At 34.2% G+C, this 19,056-nt stretch overlaps 1 protein-coding gene across 3 annotated transcripts; it reads left to right on the forward strand.

Moving 5' to 3' along the window:
- The first annotated feature begins 6,272 nt into the window (after window positions 1-6,272).
- On the forward strand, window positions 6,273-10,021 carry LOC114195264 (metal-nicotianamine transporter YSL3-like). Of its 3 annotated transcripts, none has more exons than XM_028085668.2 (8): window positions 6,273-6,841; window positions 7,348-7,726; window positions 7,815-7,984; window positions 8,126-8,223; window positions 8,319-8,453; window positions 8,533-8,722; window positions 8,814-8,928; window positions 8,995-10,021. In XM_028085668.2, exons 2-8 carry the CDS (start codon window positions 7,357-7,359, stop codon window positions 9,930-9,932), a joined length of 2,016 nt encoding a protein of 671 aa, XP_027941469.1. In that variant the 5' UTR covers window positions 6,273-6,841; window positions 7,348-7,356; the 3' UTR covers window positions 9,933-10,021. The 3 variants fall into 3 exon arrangements, with proteins under 3 accessions (XP_027941469.1, XP_027941470.1, XP_027941471.1); XM_028085669.2 differs by having other exon boundaries at window positions 6,275-6,841; window positions 9,007-10,021; XM_028085670.2 differs by lacking the exon at window positions 6,273-6,841 and having other exon boundaries at window positions 7,364-7,513; window positions 7,614-7,726.
- Window positions 10,022-19,056: the final 9,035 nt, after the last annotated feature.

Below are 19,056 nucleotides of genomic sequence, written 5' to 3' on the forward strand. Positions count from 1 at the left end.
ATGTGATTATATACTTGCTTCCTCTAAGAGTTTCTACTTGAAGGGGTCCACATATGTCTGAATGGACCAACTCCAACTTATCAGCCGCTCTTTGAGGAACAATCTTACAAAAAAATTTCTTTGTTTGTTTACATTCTACACATTCCTTGCATACCTCTTCAGGAACCCCCAATTCTGGCAACCCTTTAACCATATTTTGTTTTTTCAATAGACACAGATATCTGAAGTTCATCCTAACACAAAAAGTTCTATTTTAAGATAAATCAGCTTGTAGCACCAGGTGCTCTTGGTGATCAAACATGCTTAACCTATTGTTCTTCATGGTAATATGAAACCATTTCTACAATAGATTTCCCAAGCTCAAGAGATTTATCTTCAAGCTGGGTACATACAACACATCTTCTACCATGACTTTTGTAAGACCCGCTAAATTTAATTAATTAAATAAATAATTAATTAATAAATGCGGGTAGTGGGAGTCTTTATGACATTAAATGTTGAGTATTGTGACGTGCAAAAAGTATTAGTTCAAGTGGTTGAGAGTACTTGGTTATCTTGAGAAGACTTGGGTTCGAGTTTTGTGTATGTCATTTGTGTTATTTAATTGATTATTCTTTTAATATGCTTGATCATGATGAGTGGTAATATAATCCTATATTTATAGGAATTATCACGAAACATGAATTGGTTGAATGGTAGTGCATTGATTTGACATTGGCATGGTTATGGGTTCGAGTCTTGGTAGATCCAAATTAAACTTTCCTTTTGCTAAAATTAGTTTTGGCATGAATGTAAAAAGGCAGAGAAACCCTAGCTGACAATGGGCAGCCAAGAGGGGCTGGAAAAACAGCCACTAATGGACCTTGAAAGGCAATTAAGTTAGCTTAATGTCATTTTCGTTTTCCTTTCATCATTGCTAATTAAGACACCATTAAAAGACCAATTTTGAGTGAGAAGAAAGGTTTCTAAGTGTGTCATTGTTGAGCAAGGTGAGGAGAGGAAATTGAGAGATATCACTACATTTAGAGAAGAAAGTGAGTGTGGTTCATGAGAGGAGAAAGGGCTGCCATTGTTGATAAAGGAAGACCTCTACACATATTAATTTTAAAGCAAGGAATCCAGGTTAGGGGAGCTGGAACCATTATTTTAATTCATATTGTTTAATTGTATGAAAAGTATTATTTATCTGCATGTACTTTGTCCAAACTGTGTAATTACGAGTTTTTGGAATTTTTCCAAAAACCGCTTGATGGGTGATGAACTGTCGCCAGACGACTCATCCTTGTTTACGTGATTCTGGGTTCCTGTAGAGGAACCGCCTGGTGGCATGACCCTAGCCGCCAGGCTACGCATGCCTGCCACCTAATTTTCTGGGTTTTGTTGGAACTGTCTGGCGGTGATGAACTACCGCCAGGCGATGTGAACTAAAATTGGCTCATTTTGGTTGTTTTGGGTTTTGGGTGGATTATGGAAGAGGAATAAGGGAGTTTAATTTGTTGTCTGAGTATTAGAGGTCTGTAATTATTGAATTACGCCGTGAGTGGAAATGAATTGGGAAAAAATATGAACTAATCATATTAAGGTTGGGAATTGGGGATTTTGATGGTTTGGGAGTGATTGTAATTTAATTACACTATCAAGTGTTACTGGATTTAGTTGAGTGAAGTAATCATACAACTATGATCAAGGTGAACTACATTATTGCGGAAATAGACCAAATAAAGGATTGAGAAAATGAGTGAGACTTAACAGGTGTTGGAAATTCTGGAATTTTTCCCATAACTGATGCACCGCTTGGCGGAAGGAAGCTTGCCGCCATTCGACAACAAAGAACGCAGTTATTGTTTTGCGTTTTGGGTGTTGGGGATGCGGGTTCGAATTGCATTGGATAGCTGAAATGAAATAGGGTCGTAAAGACAATACAGAAATATGCTATTATGAACACTTTGGAGGTTAGAAAGGTAAGCGTGATTAAAGGAAGTGGGTTGGGATTATATGTTTTTGTGTATTGATGGGCAGTTGAGATTGGGATTGAGTTATAAGAAGGTGTAGGGGCTAATGTAAGTTAAGTATAGGTAGGGTAATTCAGCTATATTTTTTAACTCTTAGGCAAATTAATCTTGCGTATGAATGAATGAGTGTGTGAAATATTGGAGAATAATACGTTGTGATGAAAGCAATCTTAGGACCATGTCTGGAAGTATGAATCATTGGTGAATTAGTATATGAGCCTTATATGAGGTGGTAATTTAATGAAATGAGGCCTTTAAATAGGAATTTCACGGATGATGGAAGATGAGAAATGAATGTAATATTTAAGGAAGGAATGTGCATGAAAAAGGATTATACTCACTAGGACTATTTCATACAGTAAGTGACTAAGTTATGATTCGCTGAATGAGTAGTAATGTGGGTGGTGTGTGAGTCACTATGCCTGAACTAGAACTAAAAACTAGTACTACGCGAGTACTGGTGTAGCGCCTGGCGGTGGTGTTTGATCGCCAGGTGATAGCTGCACTAACAATGGCTACTGGAACACGTGGCGCCTGACGATGAGGGTCATTCTGCCAGGCGATAGTTGCAGAGGTAGTGGGTGCAGAGGCGCTTGGCGCCTAGGGGCACGTGTCCCCCACCAGGCAGTCTGGAAGCATGTTTCGCTTGGCGGCTCTAAAGCAGCGCTAAGCGATAATGCAGAGGCCAAGCTTATGTTTTGCTTGCTTTGGATGTTTGTGTTCTACAAGGCTTTGGGAATATCTCGAAGATCGACTTACTAATGGTCCTTGAGTTGTGGCTCGGAACGTATCCCCTGAGTTGTGGCTCAGGATAAGGATTAAGCACGTGGCATTCCTTGAGTTGTGGCTCGTAATGACATCTCTTGAGTTGTGGCTCGGGATGGCGGATGAACACGAGGAACTCTTGAGTTGTGGCTCGGGTTGCGAGTGTTGCTGATGTGAGTGTGCGTGTTGTGGCACGTACGAATGAGTCTAGTTAGATTACCCTTCTCAGTATTAAGCTGACGAGTTTGGTAGTCTTAGGACGTTATGGACGGATGTGGTCTGTAGCATGGTTTCCCGCATGTGCTCTACCAGTTGTGGCTGGTAGGTGTGGCAGCAAGACATCTCAAGGTACTCATCAGAAGACGTAGATCACGGGTAACATGGTGATGGCCATGTGGTATGGAATCAAATGATGGAATTCCTTTGGTGTGTTTGTGGTATATATGATGTATACATGTATATAGATTTATATATGTTTATGTAATTGTAAGCTCACCCTATCTGCTTGTGTTTGGCGATGATCGTGTACGCGGTACACGGGAGTAGATGATGTTGCAGGTTGATCTGGTGAGGCATAGAGTCAGAGCGGGGCTAGTTTGGGAGAAAAGTTTTATCAAACTTTTAAATTTTATGTTTTTAAATGAATTGTAATCTTTTATATCCTCAAACTTTGATATTGTAATTGAGTTTTAAGATTATGGATTTTGAGCTACTTCATGATGAAATGAAGTTTTAATTTTCTCGCGTTTTTGGGAAAAGTCAATATAATAAATTATGCTTAATGATTATTTCTTTTTATTTTATTTTATTCAAATCCGTAATATCCGGTCGGGATGTTAAACCTTCCTTTCCATCGTCAAAACTAAAGACCACTCTCCCCATGCCTTCTATTGACAAACTGGTGTTGTCTGCAAACCGAATTTGACCATGAGTTGATTCGCTCATCCTTACAAACCTATCCTTTTTTCCCGTCATGTGTGTTGAACATCCTGAATCAACATACCAGGACGTGTCTTCCGCGATCTCCTTGTCAATTTGTGCCATCAGAATAACGACTTTTGAATCTGACTCATCTTGGGCAATATTCGCGTCGTTGGTGAACTTGTTGTTCGATCCTTTTCCATTTCTGCATTCACGAGCAAAATGCCCCAATTTCCAACAGTTGCAACATCTCACTTTTTTTTTGTCAAATTTCCAGAGTTTTTCTCCATCTACATTTTGCTTCTTCCCTTTTACGGGTTCTACAGACTCAGTTTCTTGGATCTGCTCTTTCCGTTTCTTACCTCCTTTCTTCACTCCTTTGGGCTTACCTTTGAGTGCAGATCTCATTTGCAACGCTTGCTCTTGAATACACTTTCTTTCATTCAACCTATATTCATGCACTTCCAGTGAGTGCTTAAGTTCCTCCATCTCCAAAGTTTCAAGATCTTTGGTCTCCTCTATGGTTATCAGTAGATGATCAAACCTCGGTGGTAGAGACTGCAAGACCTTATGCACCACATGCTGATCAGAGACATTCTCATTACATGTCTTCATAGCATTTACCAACACTTGAATCTTATCAAGATACTCTACAATTGTTTCATTCTCTTCCATCATCAGAAATTCGAACCTCCTTCGTAGTGCTTGCAACTTTACTTTCTTGTGTTTGTCTCCATCCCCATAAGTCTTTTCCAAGATCTCCCACACTTCTTTGGCAGTAGTTGCCTTGCAAATCTTGTTAAAGATATAGGGGCTTACACATTGATACAACAAGAACTGTGCCTTGATATCTAGCTTCTATTGTTGCTTGAAATTCTTCTTTTCTTCCTCAGTTGCCTTGCTGCCTAACTCTCCTACACCTTCTTGGATGATTTTTGCAACATCTTAATATTCAAAAATTGTAAGCATTTTCATCTTCCATTGATCAAACATGTTGTTGTCAAACACTGGCAAACCACCCTTTATGAGATTGCCCATTCTAGCCATTCTTTTGTAAATTCCCTTGACAGTACCACTCCTTCTTGAGGTTCTTCTATGGATTTGCTTGATTACGTAAGAAAACCACTCTTCTCTATCGAAGAATCACTCTTTTCACACGAATTGCACTGGGCCTTATAACTACTCATAGGTTCAATCGGAACCTGGCTCTAATACCACTATTAGCTAGAAATGAGATGTAGAGAAAACTAAACTAAAGGAACAAAATTGATTGTATTTCACAGTCACAATTTACAAAGGAATGAGGTGCATATATATAGTCGCACACTCAAAACTGAAATTACAACAGAAACTTAATAGACATTTTATTTAACACTTAATAGCACTTCATGTATTTGGCTTAATACCTAACAAGATAGAATACTAATGTCCCAAGAGTCGTTCGAACTATATAACCAAATAGTAAGCAATGTGCTGGAATATATAGTATGAGATAATTTTGCCTTGGTTTTGAAAATAGCATCTATAGGTCGGGGACCTAATTCGTTTAAAACTTTAGATGCATGGCAAACGAATATAAGGTTTACAAAAATTGTTAAGTGATAATGAAATAGTTGTACAGTGAGTGAAGGGGAATGATATGAAGAAAAAATTAAAAAGGTTGAAGCAGGACTAAAAGTATGGAATGAGGAGGTATTTCGTAATATAAATCAAAGCAAAAAATAAATCATTAGGAAAATTATTTTGGAGGGAGGGTTTTAAGAGGTTTTGGTTGGAGAGTGATTCTTCTTATTTTGTCATGATTTTCTGGATTAACGAGTGATTTCTTGAAGTTTTAGAGGAAAATGACATCGATGCTTATAGTTTTTATAAACACAATAATTCAAAATTTCTCATGTTTTTCGTGAGGAAAATCATTATGCTAATAAGTTTGCTAATTTAATTTTGATTCATAAAAAACAATACATGTGGTTTAATGGTTTAGATTTTTTTCATAATAGGTATAATTTACCTATGTTTCAAAATTTTTATCCTAAGTTTGATTTGATGTTTTCATGTTTTGTATTCTTTTACTTTTTTTAATACATTTTCATATGATAACAAATGATTGTTGAACTTTTCGATGTCATCGTAGTTAAAATGTATATTATTTTTACTTGAAAATTTTTGGTGTATCACATGTTAATATATATATATATATATATATATATATATATATATATATTGTGTTATAAACAGAAAAAATGTTTTTTTATTAACAATAAAATTAGTTGTTAGAATTTGTTTGTGGATTAATTTGAAAGAAAATATATATATTTAATGAATTGCAGTTTTAACATGATATCATATTTAAAAAAGCTTGTCAACGGCATTAAATATTATCATTTAGCACATTTAGCACTACCATGCGTTTAAGTTTGAGTTTGTATTTTCTTACGTATGCAGTGTATTGCCATTCGCGGGTTTATCGGTGGTTGACCTGTAACGGGTCTCCCTGTCCGCATTTACTTGGCTACATGTTAAAGCCTCACCCCTAACGTAAATAACAATAATGACTCTTTACCTTGGTTTTTATTCGGTGGTCACAGCCACACGCGTATTCAACTCTCGAAGAGTTATGTTATGACCAAAGAGAAAAAAATGGTTTTCGTACTGCAGTACAACAATCGAAACGTTTTTTCCTTTTTTACACTTTGTAGTACAGCAACTTGAGCTTTGCGTTGCACTAGTACAATGAAAGTTGGTGAAGTGTTTGTTAAATTAGATGGCATATACCCTTTTTTTGTTTCTTTTTTCCTTTTTAAGCACCGGCATAAATATTGCACTGTATTGCGAATCTTTGTGCAGTCTCTCTTATGAGGTTGATTGTGACAAGATTATCAAAGCCTCGGGAGGGTTTGGGAGATTCTAATTTGCCCCATTTTGAGTTTACTCATCACAACAGCACGCACACCAAACCCCGCTGTTTGGTGGTCGTGTACAGCGTTCGGAGGTTTTGGATTCTTCAATTGGGGAAGGTGATGCATGTACATTTTTTCTTTTCGGATCATTCGAGGTTTGAGTTCTTGCGACGACACTGCTTTCAATTTCCACCATCCTGTCGTTGAAGTCCATTCTTTTATCACCCAAAACGAAAATTTGAGGTATGACATTTGATTTTAGCTTATTTTGAAAAAAGTATTTGTCTTTCTTTCTACTAGATTTTGAGAGAATTTTTAAAGGAAATATTTTAAATTTATCTGTTTCCATACATGTGTGTGCCTATATGGCACAAAAGGAAGAACTTTTTGTCATTTCTTGTGTTTCTGTCACTTTATTTCTTATAATGAAGTGGGTGACTCGAATTTGCTCCTACAAATTATAACTTGTTACCCCATTTGGATTGGAGTTTCTCTCTTTGCAATATATGGATACTTCTTAAAACAGAGATGCTAAAGAGGAAAAGAGGATTTTCTCATTCTTTTGTTCTGTATCACTTCAGGTTTTATGAAGATGTATTAGTCATATCTATTATGGTTCATCAAATCTACATTTCTAAATTGTGACTTATTGCGAGTTAAATATAGATACCAAGTTAGATGTAGCAGGGTAGACACTTGAATGCAATTGTTTCCTTTCTAACCGTGTCACTTAATTTTTTTTTTGGAAGATTGGTTCAATGAGCACTTCAAACCACGAAGAACTAGAAGAGATTCAGAACTGTGACAGTGATGACATTGAAAAGGCTGAACTAGAGAAGCCAGAGGACCAGAGTAGCATGGCATCATGGAGAAGTCAGATCACAATTCGAGGACTAATAACTAGCTTCTTCATTGGTATCATTTATAGTGTAATTGTGATGAAGCTGAATCTCTCAACCGGACTTGTTCCAAATCTGAATGTTTCAGCTGCTCTCCTTGGTTTTGTGCTTGTTAGAACTTGGACTATGCTGCTTGAAAAAGCTAATGTTGTTACAACACCTTTCACTAGACAGGAGAATACCATAATTCAAACTTGTGCTGTTGCATGCTACAGCACTTCTTTTGGAGGTGAATTCTATAACTTTTTGTGTATATGAATGAATAAGTGATTGTGTTTGTTCATGTGGTTTTTGAACTTTTACTTGATTATATGTAGGTGGTTTTGGGTCTCACCTCTTGGGTTTGAATAGGAAAACGTATGAGCAAGTAGGGGTTGATACACCGGGGAACACTCCAATCACCAAGGAGCCTGGAATTGGCTGGATGACAGCATTTCTCTTTGTAACATACTTTGTCGGGCTAGCGATTTTGGTTCCTCTTAGGAAGGTATTTCTTGTAATGAATATCCTTCAATGGTTGTTATTTTCAATGTAGATGTGATGAAAATTCTGTTTCATGAAGAATTTGGTTGGGAGGAACTTGAATTGTGTTGGTGCGTGATCTGATCCAATGTATGATATTTAACAGTTGATGATCATAGATTACAAATTGACTTATCCAAGTGGAACTGCTACAGCCGTCCTTATTAATGGGTTCCATACTCCAAAAGGAGATAAGATGGCAAAGTATGAATAAGCTTTTATGTTTCATCTTCAATCGTTTTGAAGTTAAACATAGTAAATTTGTAGATACGTATAAAACTAGTTTACATCTTTCACAGGAAGCAGGTTCATGGTTTTATGAAATTCTTCTCGTTCAGTTTCCTTTGGTCTTTCTTCCAATGGTTCTATGCTGGTGGGCAGCAATGTGGATTCGTTCAGTTTCCTACTTTCGGATTGAAAGCATGGAAAAACTCGTGCGTGCTTTCATCTTTCTTCTAGACTGTGAACCATGAAATAATTGCCCTTCATGATTAAATTGTGTGAATTCTGCAGATTCTACTTTGATTTCAGCATGACTTACGTTGGAGCAGGAATGATTTGTTCCCATATAGTCAACTTATCCTTACTTTTTGGTGCTGTTCTCTCTTGGGGCATTATGTGGCCATTGATTAGAGGACTAAAAGGACAATGGTTCCCTGAGAGTATATCAGAAAGTAGTATGAAGAGTCTTAATGGTTATAAGGTCAGAAATGAACTTGGACTCTCGAATCTAATTTGATCTAAGTTCTTCCATTTCTGGCCTTAAGTAACCTTCCCCTATTTCCTTGATGCAGGTTTTTATTTCCATAGCCTTGATCCTCGGTGATGGGTTGTACAATTTTGCCAAAATTTTGCTTTTTACCGCCACAAATATCCATGCCAGCATGGAAAGGAGGAATAAAAAATCACGTAAGCTGAAAGTGGTTTATAGTTTGTGTAAGTCATAATTGAAAACGAATACAATATTGGGTGCAGTTTCAATTTCAGATAAGCAGAAGCAGCAGGATCATGATGATATTAAACGCAACGAAGTGTTTGTAAGAGAAAGCATTCCAATGTGGTTAGCATTGTCAGGGTACATACTGTTCTCTGCCATTTCTGTAACAGCAATCCCTTTCATTTTCCCTGAGGTGAAGTGGTACTATGTGGTGGTTGCGTATCTTCTAGCACCAACTCTAAGCTTCTGCAACGCATACGGTGCTGGCTTAACTGACATGAACATGGCCTATAACTACGGCAAAGTGGCTCTCTTTGTGCTCGCTGCGTTAGGTGGAAAAAGCCACGGCGTGGTTGCGGGACTCGTGGGTTGTGGCGTGATCAAGTCTCTGGTTTCCACCTCTTCTGACTTGATGCAAGATTTCAAGACGGGTCATCTCACCTTCACTTCCCCTCGATCCATGCTTCTTGGTCAAGCTATTGGCACAGCGATAGGTTGTGTTGTTGCTCCTCTCACATTCTTCCTTTTCTACAAGGCTTTCGATGTGGGGAACCCAGACGGTGAATACAAAGCCCCATATGCCATCATTTACAGAAACATGGCGATTCTTGGTGTGGAAGGCTTTTCTGCGCTTCCCCACTATTGTCTGAAGCTGTGTTGTGGGTTCTTTGCATTTTCTGTGGTAGCCAACTTGGTGAGAGATTTTAACCCCAAAAACATTGGGAGATGGATCCCACTTCCAATGGCAATGGCTGTGCCCTTTGTTATAGGTGGATACTTTGCTATTGACATGTGTGTGGGTAGTTTAATTGTGTATGCATGGCACACACTAAAACCCAAGAAGGCTACTTTGATGATTCCAGCAATTGCTTCTGGTTTGATCTGTGGAGATGGACTGTGGATTCTCCCTTCATCTGTTCTTGCTTTGTTTAAGGTTCGTCCCCCAATTTGTATGAGATTCTTGCCAATGGATTAGAACTTCACTTTGCAAAGATGTAATCAAATTATGTGTCACATGTCACTTTTTAGGTTGCGGAGAGTAGAATAATTATGAAAACTAGTGCATGGATGTGTGTCCTTTTTTATCATTTTAAGTAATTAATCTAATTTAAATGAAACGAGAATATAATTATTTTAATTTGAAATGTAAAAATTTAAGGTATAATTACTTATTTAAATTTGAATTTATATATCAAATCACTACACTTAAATATTCAAATTATTTTAATTTTATAAGTGAAAAAAATTTAAAATATAAAAAATTACAAGGATAAAAATGTAATAAATAAAATAATTTGAGTATTTAAATGGAGTGATTTGATGTATAAAATCAAAAAAATTATTTTAACATGTATATATAAGTTGTAATTAAGCTTATTTACTAATTTGTTCTCAAATTGGAGATGACAAAATTGAATTGTTTTAAAAATTAGGAATATTAAATTGAAAAAAAAATTAAAAAGAGAAATAAATTAAAAATAACCACGGTCATGTGACACGACTGTAAATTTTCACGTGCCACGATGGTAACCTGACACGTGACAATTTATATACTTTTAAAAGAAAAATTAAAAATTAGAAAAAATTTAAGATTTCACAGCTTGACACGTGTACCTACACGTGTTAATTTCAACTTAACGAAGATGACTAAATTGAACCTTTTCAAATAATTCGAGAACTAAATTGAATCAACAAATAATAAGGGGACCAAATTCAACCAAACAAATATTAGAGAAACTAAATCATTAATTAAACCTAAATTTATATCATTTAAAATAGGATAATGATATTTTTTTCAACAAAGTTTAAAAAAAATTATTTTTCAAGACACCAAACATTTTTTCTTCTCTTTCAAAGTCACATTAAACACTTATTTCATCCATTGAGATGTCACGTGTGCATTATCAAAATTTTGTCAACAAAATTTGTTAAAAATATTTTTCCTTTAAAATATTATTACATCTAAATCAACAATAACTTAAAAGGATAAAATGTTAAAATGATTATTTAATTTAAAAGTAATCGATTAAAATATAAAATTGAAGAAAATTGTATATTAGCAAAAGAGATATCATTATCATGATGTTACAAATGTGTTATCACAAAATATTCATGTAAATGGCCTGTAGCCTTCTTTCAATTTTATTTGTGAAGGTCAAAATTATAAATATTAATAGTTAAAAATGTTACAAATAATTTTTTTAACGATTAAAATAATCGTTAAAAAATATCACAAAATATATTAAAGACATTTTGTGACAAAAATATTCAAACTTTGTGTTGTTAAAAAAGAAAAAAACTGTTAAAAACATCACAAAATATATCACATTTTGACGGTTAAAAACAGTCATAAAATATTTCAAATCTTGAAAGTTAAAATTTGTCATAAAATATAACACATTTTGATAGTTAAAAAGGATCACCAAATATATCATAATATATTTTGGCAATTAAAACCAACACAAAATATATAATATTTTAATAATTAAAAATCGTCAAAAAATGTTTAAAAAAATATATATTTTTTTAATTTTTGAAAATTCTAAAAATATTTATTAATTTTTATCTAGGTTCAATTTCAAGTTTTATCTGTAATCAATCAACATATAAATAAGTATGAATCAGAAAACGTGACATTTTACAAGAAGCAGTGGCGGATCTTGACGAAAAGTGTTGGAGGGGCCAAAGTAATATAATTTTGAGATCATTAGATTCGATAATTAGTATAATGCTTCAAAAAATGACTTATTAGTATAATACTTCAACATATGTGAAGAGGTAGAATCTATCTTGTTTTAGTCAATAATTTCCTTTCATCACTCTTAAACGATTCATTTATTCTTCCATTCTTTATCAATATACCTTTTTTGTAAACAATACTAAAAAATAATTGATCATAATCTAATAAAAAATTAAGACACGTAATTATTAAAACAAAAATATATTCATTATTATTAATACATAATACATTATTATTTTTTCTATATTCATAAAAAAAATGAATATACAAAAAGCTCATGAGATAAAAAAATAATGTTTTCATTATCAATTAAGACAAGGGACGAGAAAGGAAGAAGATAAATGAGAAATATAATGAGTTTATGTCTAATTTTTTATCTTTAAAAACAAAACAAAAAAGACATATGAGAGTGAGAGATTATTACAATTTGTGAAAAACTAAAAAGACAATGAAAAGGAAAATAAAAATTATGTCAATAAATATTTGGTTTAATTACTCTTTTAATTCATGCTTTCCTTTAAAAATGTTAAGTTGGTCCTCTAATGTTTTTTTAATCTCAATTTGGTTCTGATTTTTGAAAAACTGATGTAATTCGGTCTTTTACGATAAATTTCGTTAAATTCCTCCAACCAAATCAATGATCTTTTCATTAAAATTGAGATTCTTAATATGAATAATTTACTTTATTGGTGTAATTAACCTAATCCTAGTATCAATTTTTAAATAAAAACAGGAACCAAAAGAAAAATTAAACCTGAATATTTTTATTTTTTATTATATTTAATTTTATGTTTTATTATGTATTTATATTAAATGTTATGTTTAAATAAAAGAAATAAAAAATAAAAAATTTAATTTGTATTAATTTCTAATATGCATTACCTACAATTTTAAAAAAATTATATTTTTATATTATATTATATATATATATATATATATATATATATATATATAAACTGAAAAAAAAAATTTTGGGGGGGCCAGGGCCCCTCCCTGCCCCCATGTAGATCCGCCATTGACAAGAAGGATTATGTTCAAAAACAAAAATGATCTATATATTTGTCATTCAAGACTAAACCTCTCAGTGATCTATATACATCAACAATAACTCTTATCAAGCCTACTCTTCATTAATATAGAAGCATGCCCATGAAGAAATCATCCCTTTCATTCATAATTTCATACTTTAGTTTCTATCAACTCATTATGAATTCAGACCCTTGACATAACAAAGAAATAACCAATACCAATGTAATGCCCCACCACCCAAAAGCCTTAGTGCAAAATAGTTTATAGATATGTAAGCTCACTTTGTTGGTTTCTCTTTCCTTTTTTTATGGAACCTTGTGGAGATTTTGTAAATAAAAGTCACCCCTAGAGATTCTGTTGGCCTGCTTAAATTTTCACTGGCATGACCATTGCTGCACCATTTCCATGGAGGTCTTATCTGAAACCACCAGAGCTTTAAAATTCAGTCCATAATCAACAAGATCATTGTACTTTCTTGGTTGTATTAGGTATCGAAGTAACAACACAAATGCTCACAATTAAAATAAAAGATGAAAATAAAAGGAACAAATTAGATAATAAACAAAGAATGTAATTTTATTAAAAAAAAGAAAAATTACATATCATTCTTTCTAGTCCCAAGGAAAAAACAATCACAGTCCCTTTCTTAAAATTAGGAAAAACAAATACAGAGACTCCTAAAAGAGAAAATAACCTTCTCTTAAAGGAGAAACTACTTTTTTCTCTTAATTCTTCTCTCAAGCAAGAAAGCAAAAAGAATGAAAAAGAAAAAAACTTTAGAATGTGTTCCAAGAGAAATAGACTTCTTTTATGACATGAAAAGTAAGTTCAAATTAAGTTTCCACTAACGTGGGACTTCTTTTTTAAGAAGGTGGATTATCATATCGTCCCTCATAACCTTTAACAAGCACATGGATAAGTTTTTTAATAACTTACTAATATTTAGGCACATAGAAATAACCAAGCACATAGATAACTTACAAATTTAAGATTACAATTGGCGAAGCACAACAACATGAGCAAAAGGAGACTTACTAATATTTGATCCATATCATGGTTGAAAACTACTTGGTGCGTAATAAGAAGAGTAGTGTCTGATCTTACCTTTTAGAGCTCCCCAATGAGTAAACCAGTATGAGCAAAACCAGCATGAGCATCAATAACACTAAAGACATCATTAAAAAGATATACATCAATCACTACTAGAAATAAATGTTTTAGCGACTGAAAAATATAGGTTGCTATCTACGACCGAATTAGCCACTGAATGATTTGTGTTGCAATCTGTGACCAATATAGCGACAAAATACTATTGTACTTACATAAATTTTATCAACGACTGAAATAGCGACCTTAACATATAATTGCTAAAATTTAGTCGCTAAATCGGTGGCTATATTTATACAAATGAACGTATACCTTTTAGCAACCACATTAGCAATTGAATAAATTTTCCATTAGCGACCGAAATCATGGTGATCGCTAAATATGTTTTTTATGACGAGTAGCGACTGAAAGATATTTGGTCGCTAACTAAAATGTTTTTAATGCATGAATTAGTAACCGAAAGTATGGTGGTCGCTAAATTTGTATAATTTTATAGTTAGAGACCGAAAACTTGGTGGTCGCTAAATATTTATTACATGGTAATTAGCGACTGAAAATTATTTGGTCGCAAATGTAGTGTTTTTAACGTATCAATCTGTGACCAATATGCGGTGGTCACTAAATATTAACACATCATTTAGCGACCAAATTTTTTGGGTTGCTAAATTCAATATTTTTAAAATTGCATTAGATGTGCGTGTTTAGAGTTTGGGATTTACGAGTTAGGGTTTTAAGACTTAGGATTAGGGTTTATGGTTATATGTTATATTAAGATCCAAAAATTTAATGGTTGCTAAATGTTTATTGTTTTTAGTTGAAAAATAAAACTTAATATTTAATTGTGTCACTAAACATTCACATGTAAAATAATATTAGTTACGAGTTAGTTCGTCATTGATTTTTTTTTCATACAATAGGTATTGACAATTTTGAATTTAATACAATTGAAAATAATTGACCACTTTTGTGTAATAGGTATAATTTGGTTTGACTTTTACTTGCTAAGTTAAATGCTTACTTAGACATCATATGAAGAAAATTAGTGGTTTTTCTAGTTATATGTATCATTTTTTTTTGTATTTTTTGTAATAGAAATATATTCTTCAAATACAAAATAATATTTTATTCAATTTTTGTTTTTAAAATATTTTTTAGAAGTCAAAATTTCCAGAGTCCTATTTTGTTGAGTTGTATTTCAAGTTCTCTAAATTGGAGAAAAAAACTCAAATATTCACGTTAAAAAAATAGAAAATTATTTAAAATAAAAGATTAAAAAATATATGTACCACTTCATTCTATGAAACTCAAAAATAAAGAAATAAAAATTTGTACCTTTTGTTCAGATGATTTTGAATCATTTCTATTTTAAATTATTTAGTTTTTTAAATATTTTGATTAGATTAAATAGTTTAACTTTACTAAAGTAAAATAAACTATTATATATATATATATATAATAAAAGATATCACCAGCTAAATAAAATAATCATAATAATAATTTTAATTATGTAAATTAAACATTCAATAATATTACATACGGATTATAAATAAATAAATTATTAAAAAGTTAAATTGATTAAAAAAACTCTCCGTGGTTGCGCTTTTCATTTCATCCTTGCGTTCTTCTTTCCTCTTACTTCTAATTGATTCAGCTCTTAATCCTCACTAACATCCTCGTCTATCGATTCCTGTTACTCTTCAAATTTTGCTTCCTTTCATTTCATCCTCATAGTTTCGCCCATTGTTTTGCTGCTTCCTTGCTCACTGACCTTCCTCAAAGTGCCCTATAATCGGTGATCAATGCAGCTCCATTAACATTGGGATGTCAATCACAATGAGAAATTTGTAATTTTCTTTATGTATTCAGTTTGGATTGATGTTAAAGTTGGGTTTTTGGTATTTTTAGTTGAACTTGTTGTTCTCTTGTGACCTACCATTTTTCTCCCACACCCATCGCTTCTGCAACTCTCATTTTCTGGTTAGTCCCTTTTCCTTTTCCTTCATATGATTCACTCATTGTTCGTGGGTAGTTATTGTTTTATCGAACGATGCCCAAGAATTGTTTGTTGATTTGTTCGTACCAGTTGGGCATAATGTTATAGTTTGAGAGATTCAATCTAAAACTTTGAAGAAACTCTTACTTTTATTTTAATGTTATTTTAAGAGAGGTTCAGAGTGTTATGTGTAACATCCCGGCTGAATATTACAAATTTAATTAATAAAATAAAGAAATAATAATTTAATGTCAATTAATAAAATTTCATTTCCCAAGTGAAATTTAGAACTTTTACTATTTTCAATAATAAACAAAAATCCATAAGTATAAGTAAGATCGTAATTATCAAAAAGTCCAGTAATATCCATAATTACAATTTATTTGAAATCATAAAACTACATAAAAGCTCTGATAAAAATCTCCCAAAATTAGTCCAACTCCGGCTCTATGCCTCACCAGTCCCACCTGCAACATCATTTGCTCACGTATACCGCGTATACGATCATCGCCACACACAAGCAGATAGAGTGAGCTAACAAAATAACCATATATTTTATAGCACATATATATGTATATATATATATATATATATATATATATATATATATATATATATATATATATATATCACACAATCAAACCACTGGAATTCCATCCTTTGATTTCATACCACTTGGCCACAACCATGTTAACCGTGTTCTACGTCTTCTAGTGACTACCTCAAGATGTCTTGCTGCCATACCTATCGGCCACAACCGATAGAGCACGTGCGGGAAACCATGCTACGGATCACACACCATAACGCCAGGTGAAGTTCCCAAATACGAACATAGTTCGTAACGTCCCAAGACTACCAAACTCGTCAACTAATCACTGAGGAGGGTAATCCATCTAGACCCATCCGTACTGGCCACAAGCAGTACACTCACTCCGACAACATTCGCCAACCCGAGCTCAAGTCAAGGGTTCCTCGTGTTCATCCGTCATCCCGAGCTCAACTCGAGGGATGCCATTTCGAGCCACACTCGAGGAATATCACATGCTTAACCCCTATCTCGATCTCAACTCAAGGGATACGTTCTAAGCCACAACTCAAGGAACACCAGCAAGTCGTTCTTTAAACAATCACTAAAGCTTTGTAGATCACGCACGTCAAGAGTAAGAACACCAATATTGTTGCAGTAAAATCGCCTGGCGGGGGACACGTACCGCTAGGCGCTGCCCGCTTCCAAACTGCCTGGAGGGTATGATGAGTCGAACCTTTGCTCTCATTAAGTATTTAAATTTTGGGGATTTAATATCATTTTTCTCTTACTATATTATTGGATATTCTTGAGTTTAATAATGCAACTGTAATTTAATTTAGGTCCTTAAGAGTGTAAATTGTGAATATTTCAAGTCAAAAAATAAGTCCCAAAATCAGAATTTTGGAGAGGAAGAGTTCAGGTGCTAAATGCACCCCCAATTTTCATATTTACACCCCTTTCTACAATTGGACTATCTATTTCTTAGAAGGGATATTTCTAGAGCTAACTACACCTCCAATTTTCATGTTTACACCCCCTTCTGCAATTGTACTTTCTATTTCTGTTCTGCACCCCTAATGTCACTTAAGCTCCAATCCACCAGATTACGCCATGTGGCAATCCTCTACTTACTAAATTAACCAATTAAAACATGCCACATCCTCAATCCTGCACTCACTAAAATAACCAATCATAGAGTGACACCTCATCACCCTCTCTCCTTCACACAACCAAAACCCTAACCCTAATTTTTCCTCCTCTCTCACCCTCACCATGTCGTAGCCACCACCTCCGACCACCTCTGCAACTTGCTGGAACCGCAACCATCATTTTCTCTGACGAATGATGCTGCCACCAAGCTGCACCATCCTTGAATCATTCTCGCTGTCAGTCACTACGTCGACCACATTCACCCCCATGCCGTCGTCGACATGCATCGCTTCCATTGCAGCCACCACGTTGTGCTCACGCCGAAACGCCGTCACCCCGTCGCGCTGCAAGCAGCTCGACCTGCATTGTTGCATCTCTCAAACTCACACGACTTCATGTTCTACACCCGCAACTTGCCGGAATGGACCCAGAACTACCAGCAATCCTGCACCAACGTGCACCATCCCACTTTCACGTGAAACCTACACTTACACTGTTTGTAAACCACCATTTTCGCTGTAGTGCATACCTCGCGTCGTTCGTACCTCAACAACAACAAACACAATGCCAAACGGGTCCTCCATCGAAGAACTAGTGGCCCTAATCAGAATCTGCGAAACGTACCTTGCCGTAACCCTCACGGCAACCAAACCCTAATTCTGGAGAGAGAGAGAGAGAGAGACTACCTTGACACATGGCAGTCTCTCAATGGACTGTCAAAGGGTCAAGACTGGTCAACTAGTCAACTCTAGGCAAGGGCAGATCAACGTTGGTCAAACAGTCTATTAATGATAATTTTTTGCAGACGGTTCCTCTACAAGAACCCAAAATGGCCTAGAAAGGAAACAATCATCTGGCGGCAGTTCATCGTCGGCCAGATAGTTTCTGGAAATTTCTAGAAATACTAACTTAATGGAATAAAATCTCAAGCATAATCATACTAAATTTAGCATGCCAATCAGACTTAATCGTAAAATTAACACATAAAGTTACTCTATTTAGCCTTTTAGACTTAAAATCAAATTAACGCGTAGAGTTACTCTATTTAGCATGCCACTCAGACTTAAAATAAAATTAACGCGTAAAGTTACTCTCTTTAGCATTTCAGACTTAAAATAAAATAAGTTACTCTATTTAGCATTTCAAACTTAAAATTAAATAAGTTACTCTATTTAGCATGCCAATCAGATTTAAACATGGAATTAACACGTAAGGTTACTCTATTTAGCATGCCAATCAGACTTAAAATAAAGTTAACGCGTAAAGCTCCCCTAACTTGGATTCCTTTGCTAAAAATGGAGATTCTTGGGAGTTCCTCTTTGATCACTCTCCAATTTCGTATTCCTCTTATTATGACACAATGACAAGCACAAAACCCTTCTTCTCAGCCAAAATTTGTCTTTTAATGGTGCCTTGATGTTATGTTAATGTTCTAAAACGAAAATTGGCATTTAACTTAGCTTAATAGTCATTCAATGTTTGTCTTATGATGGTTTTCCAGCCCTCCCTTGGCTGCTATGATTTTATGGATTTTCATATTCATGCCAACATAA

This window comes from Vigna unguiculata, chromosome 8 (genome assembly GCF_037176805.1).
Source record: "Vigna unguiculata cultivar grain cowpea cultivar isolate G323 ecotype 2 chromosome 8, ASM3717680v1, whole genome shotgun sequence".
Lineage (NCBI taxonomy): Eukaryota > Viridiplantae > Streptophyta > Magnoliopsida > Fabales > Fabaceae > Vigna > Vigna unguiculata.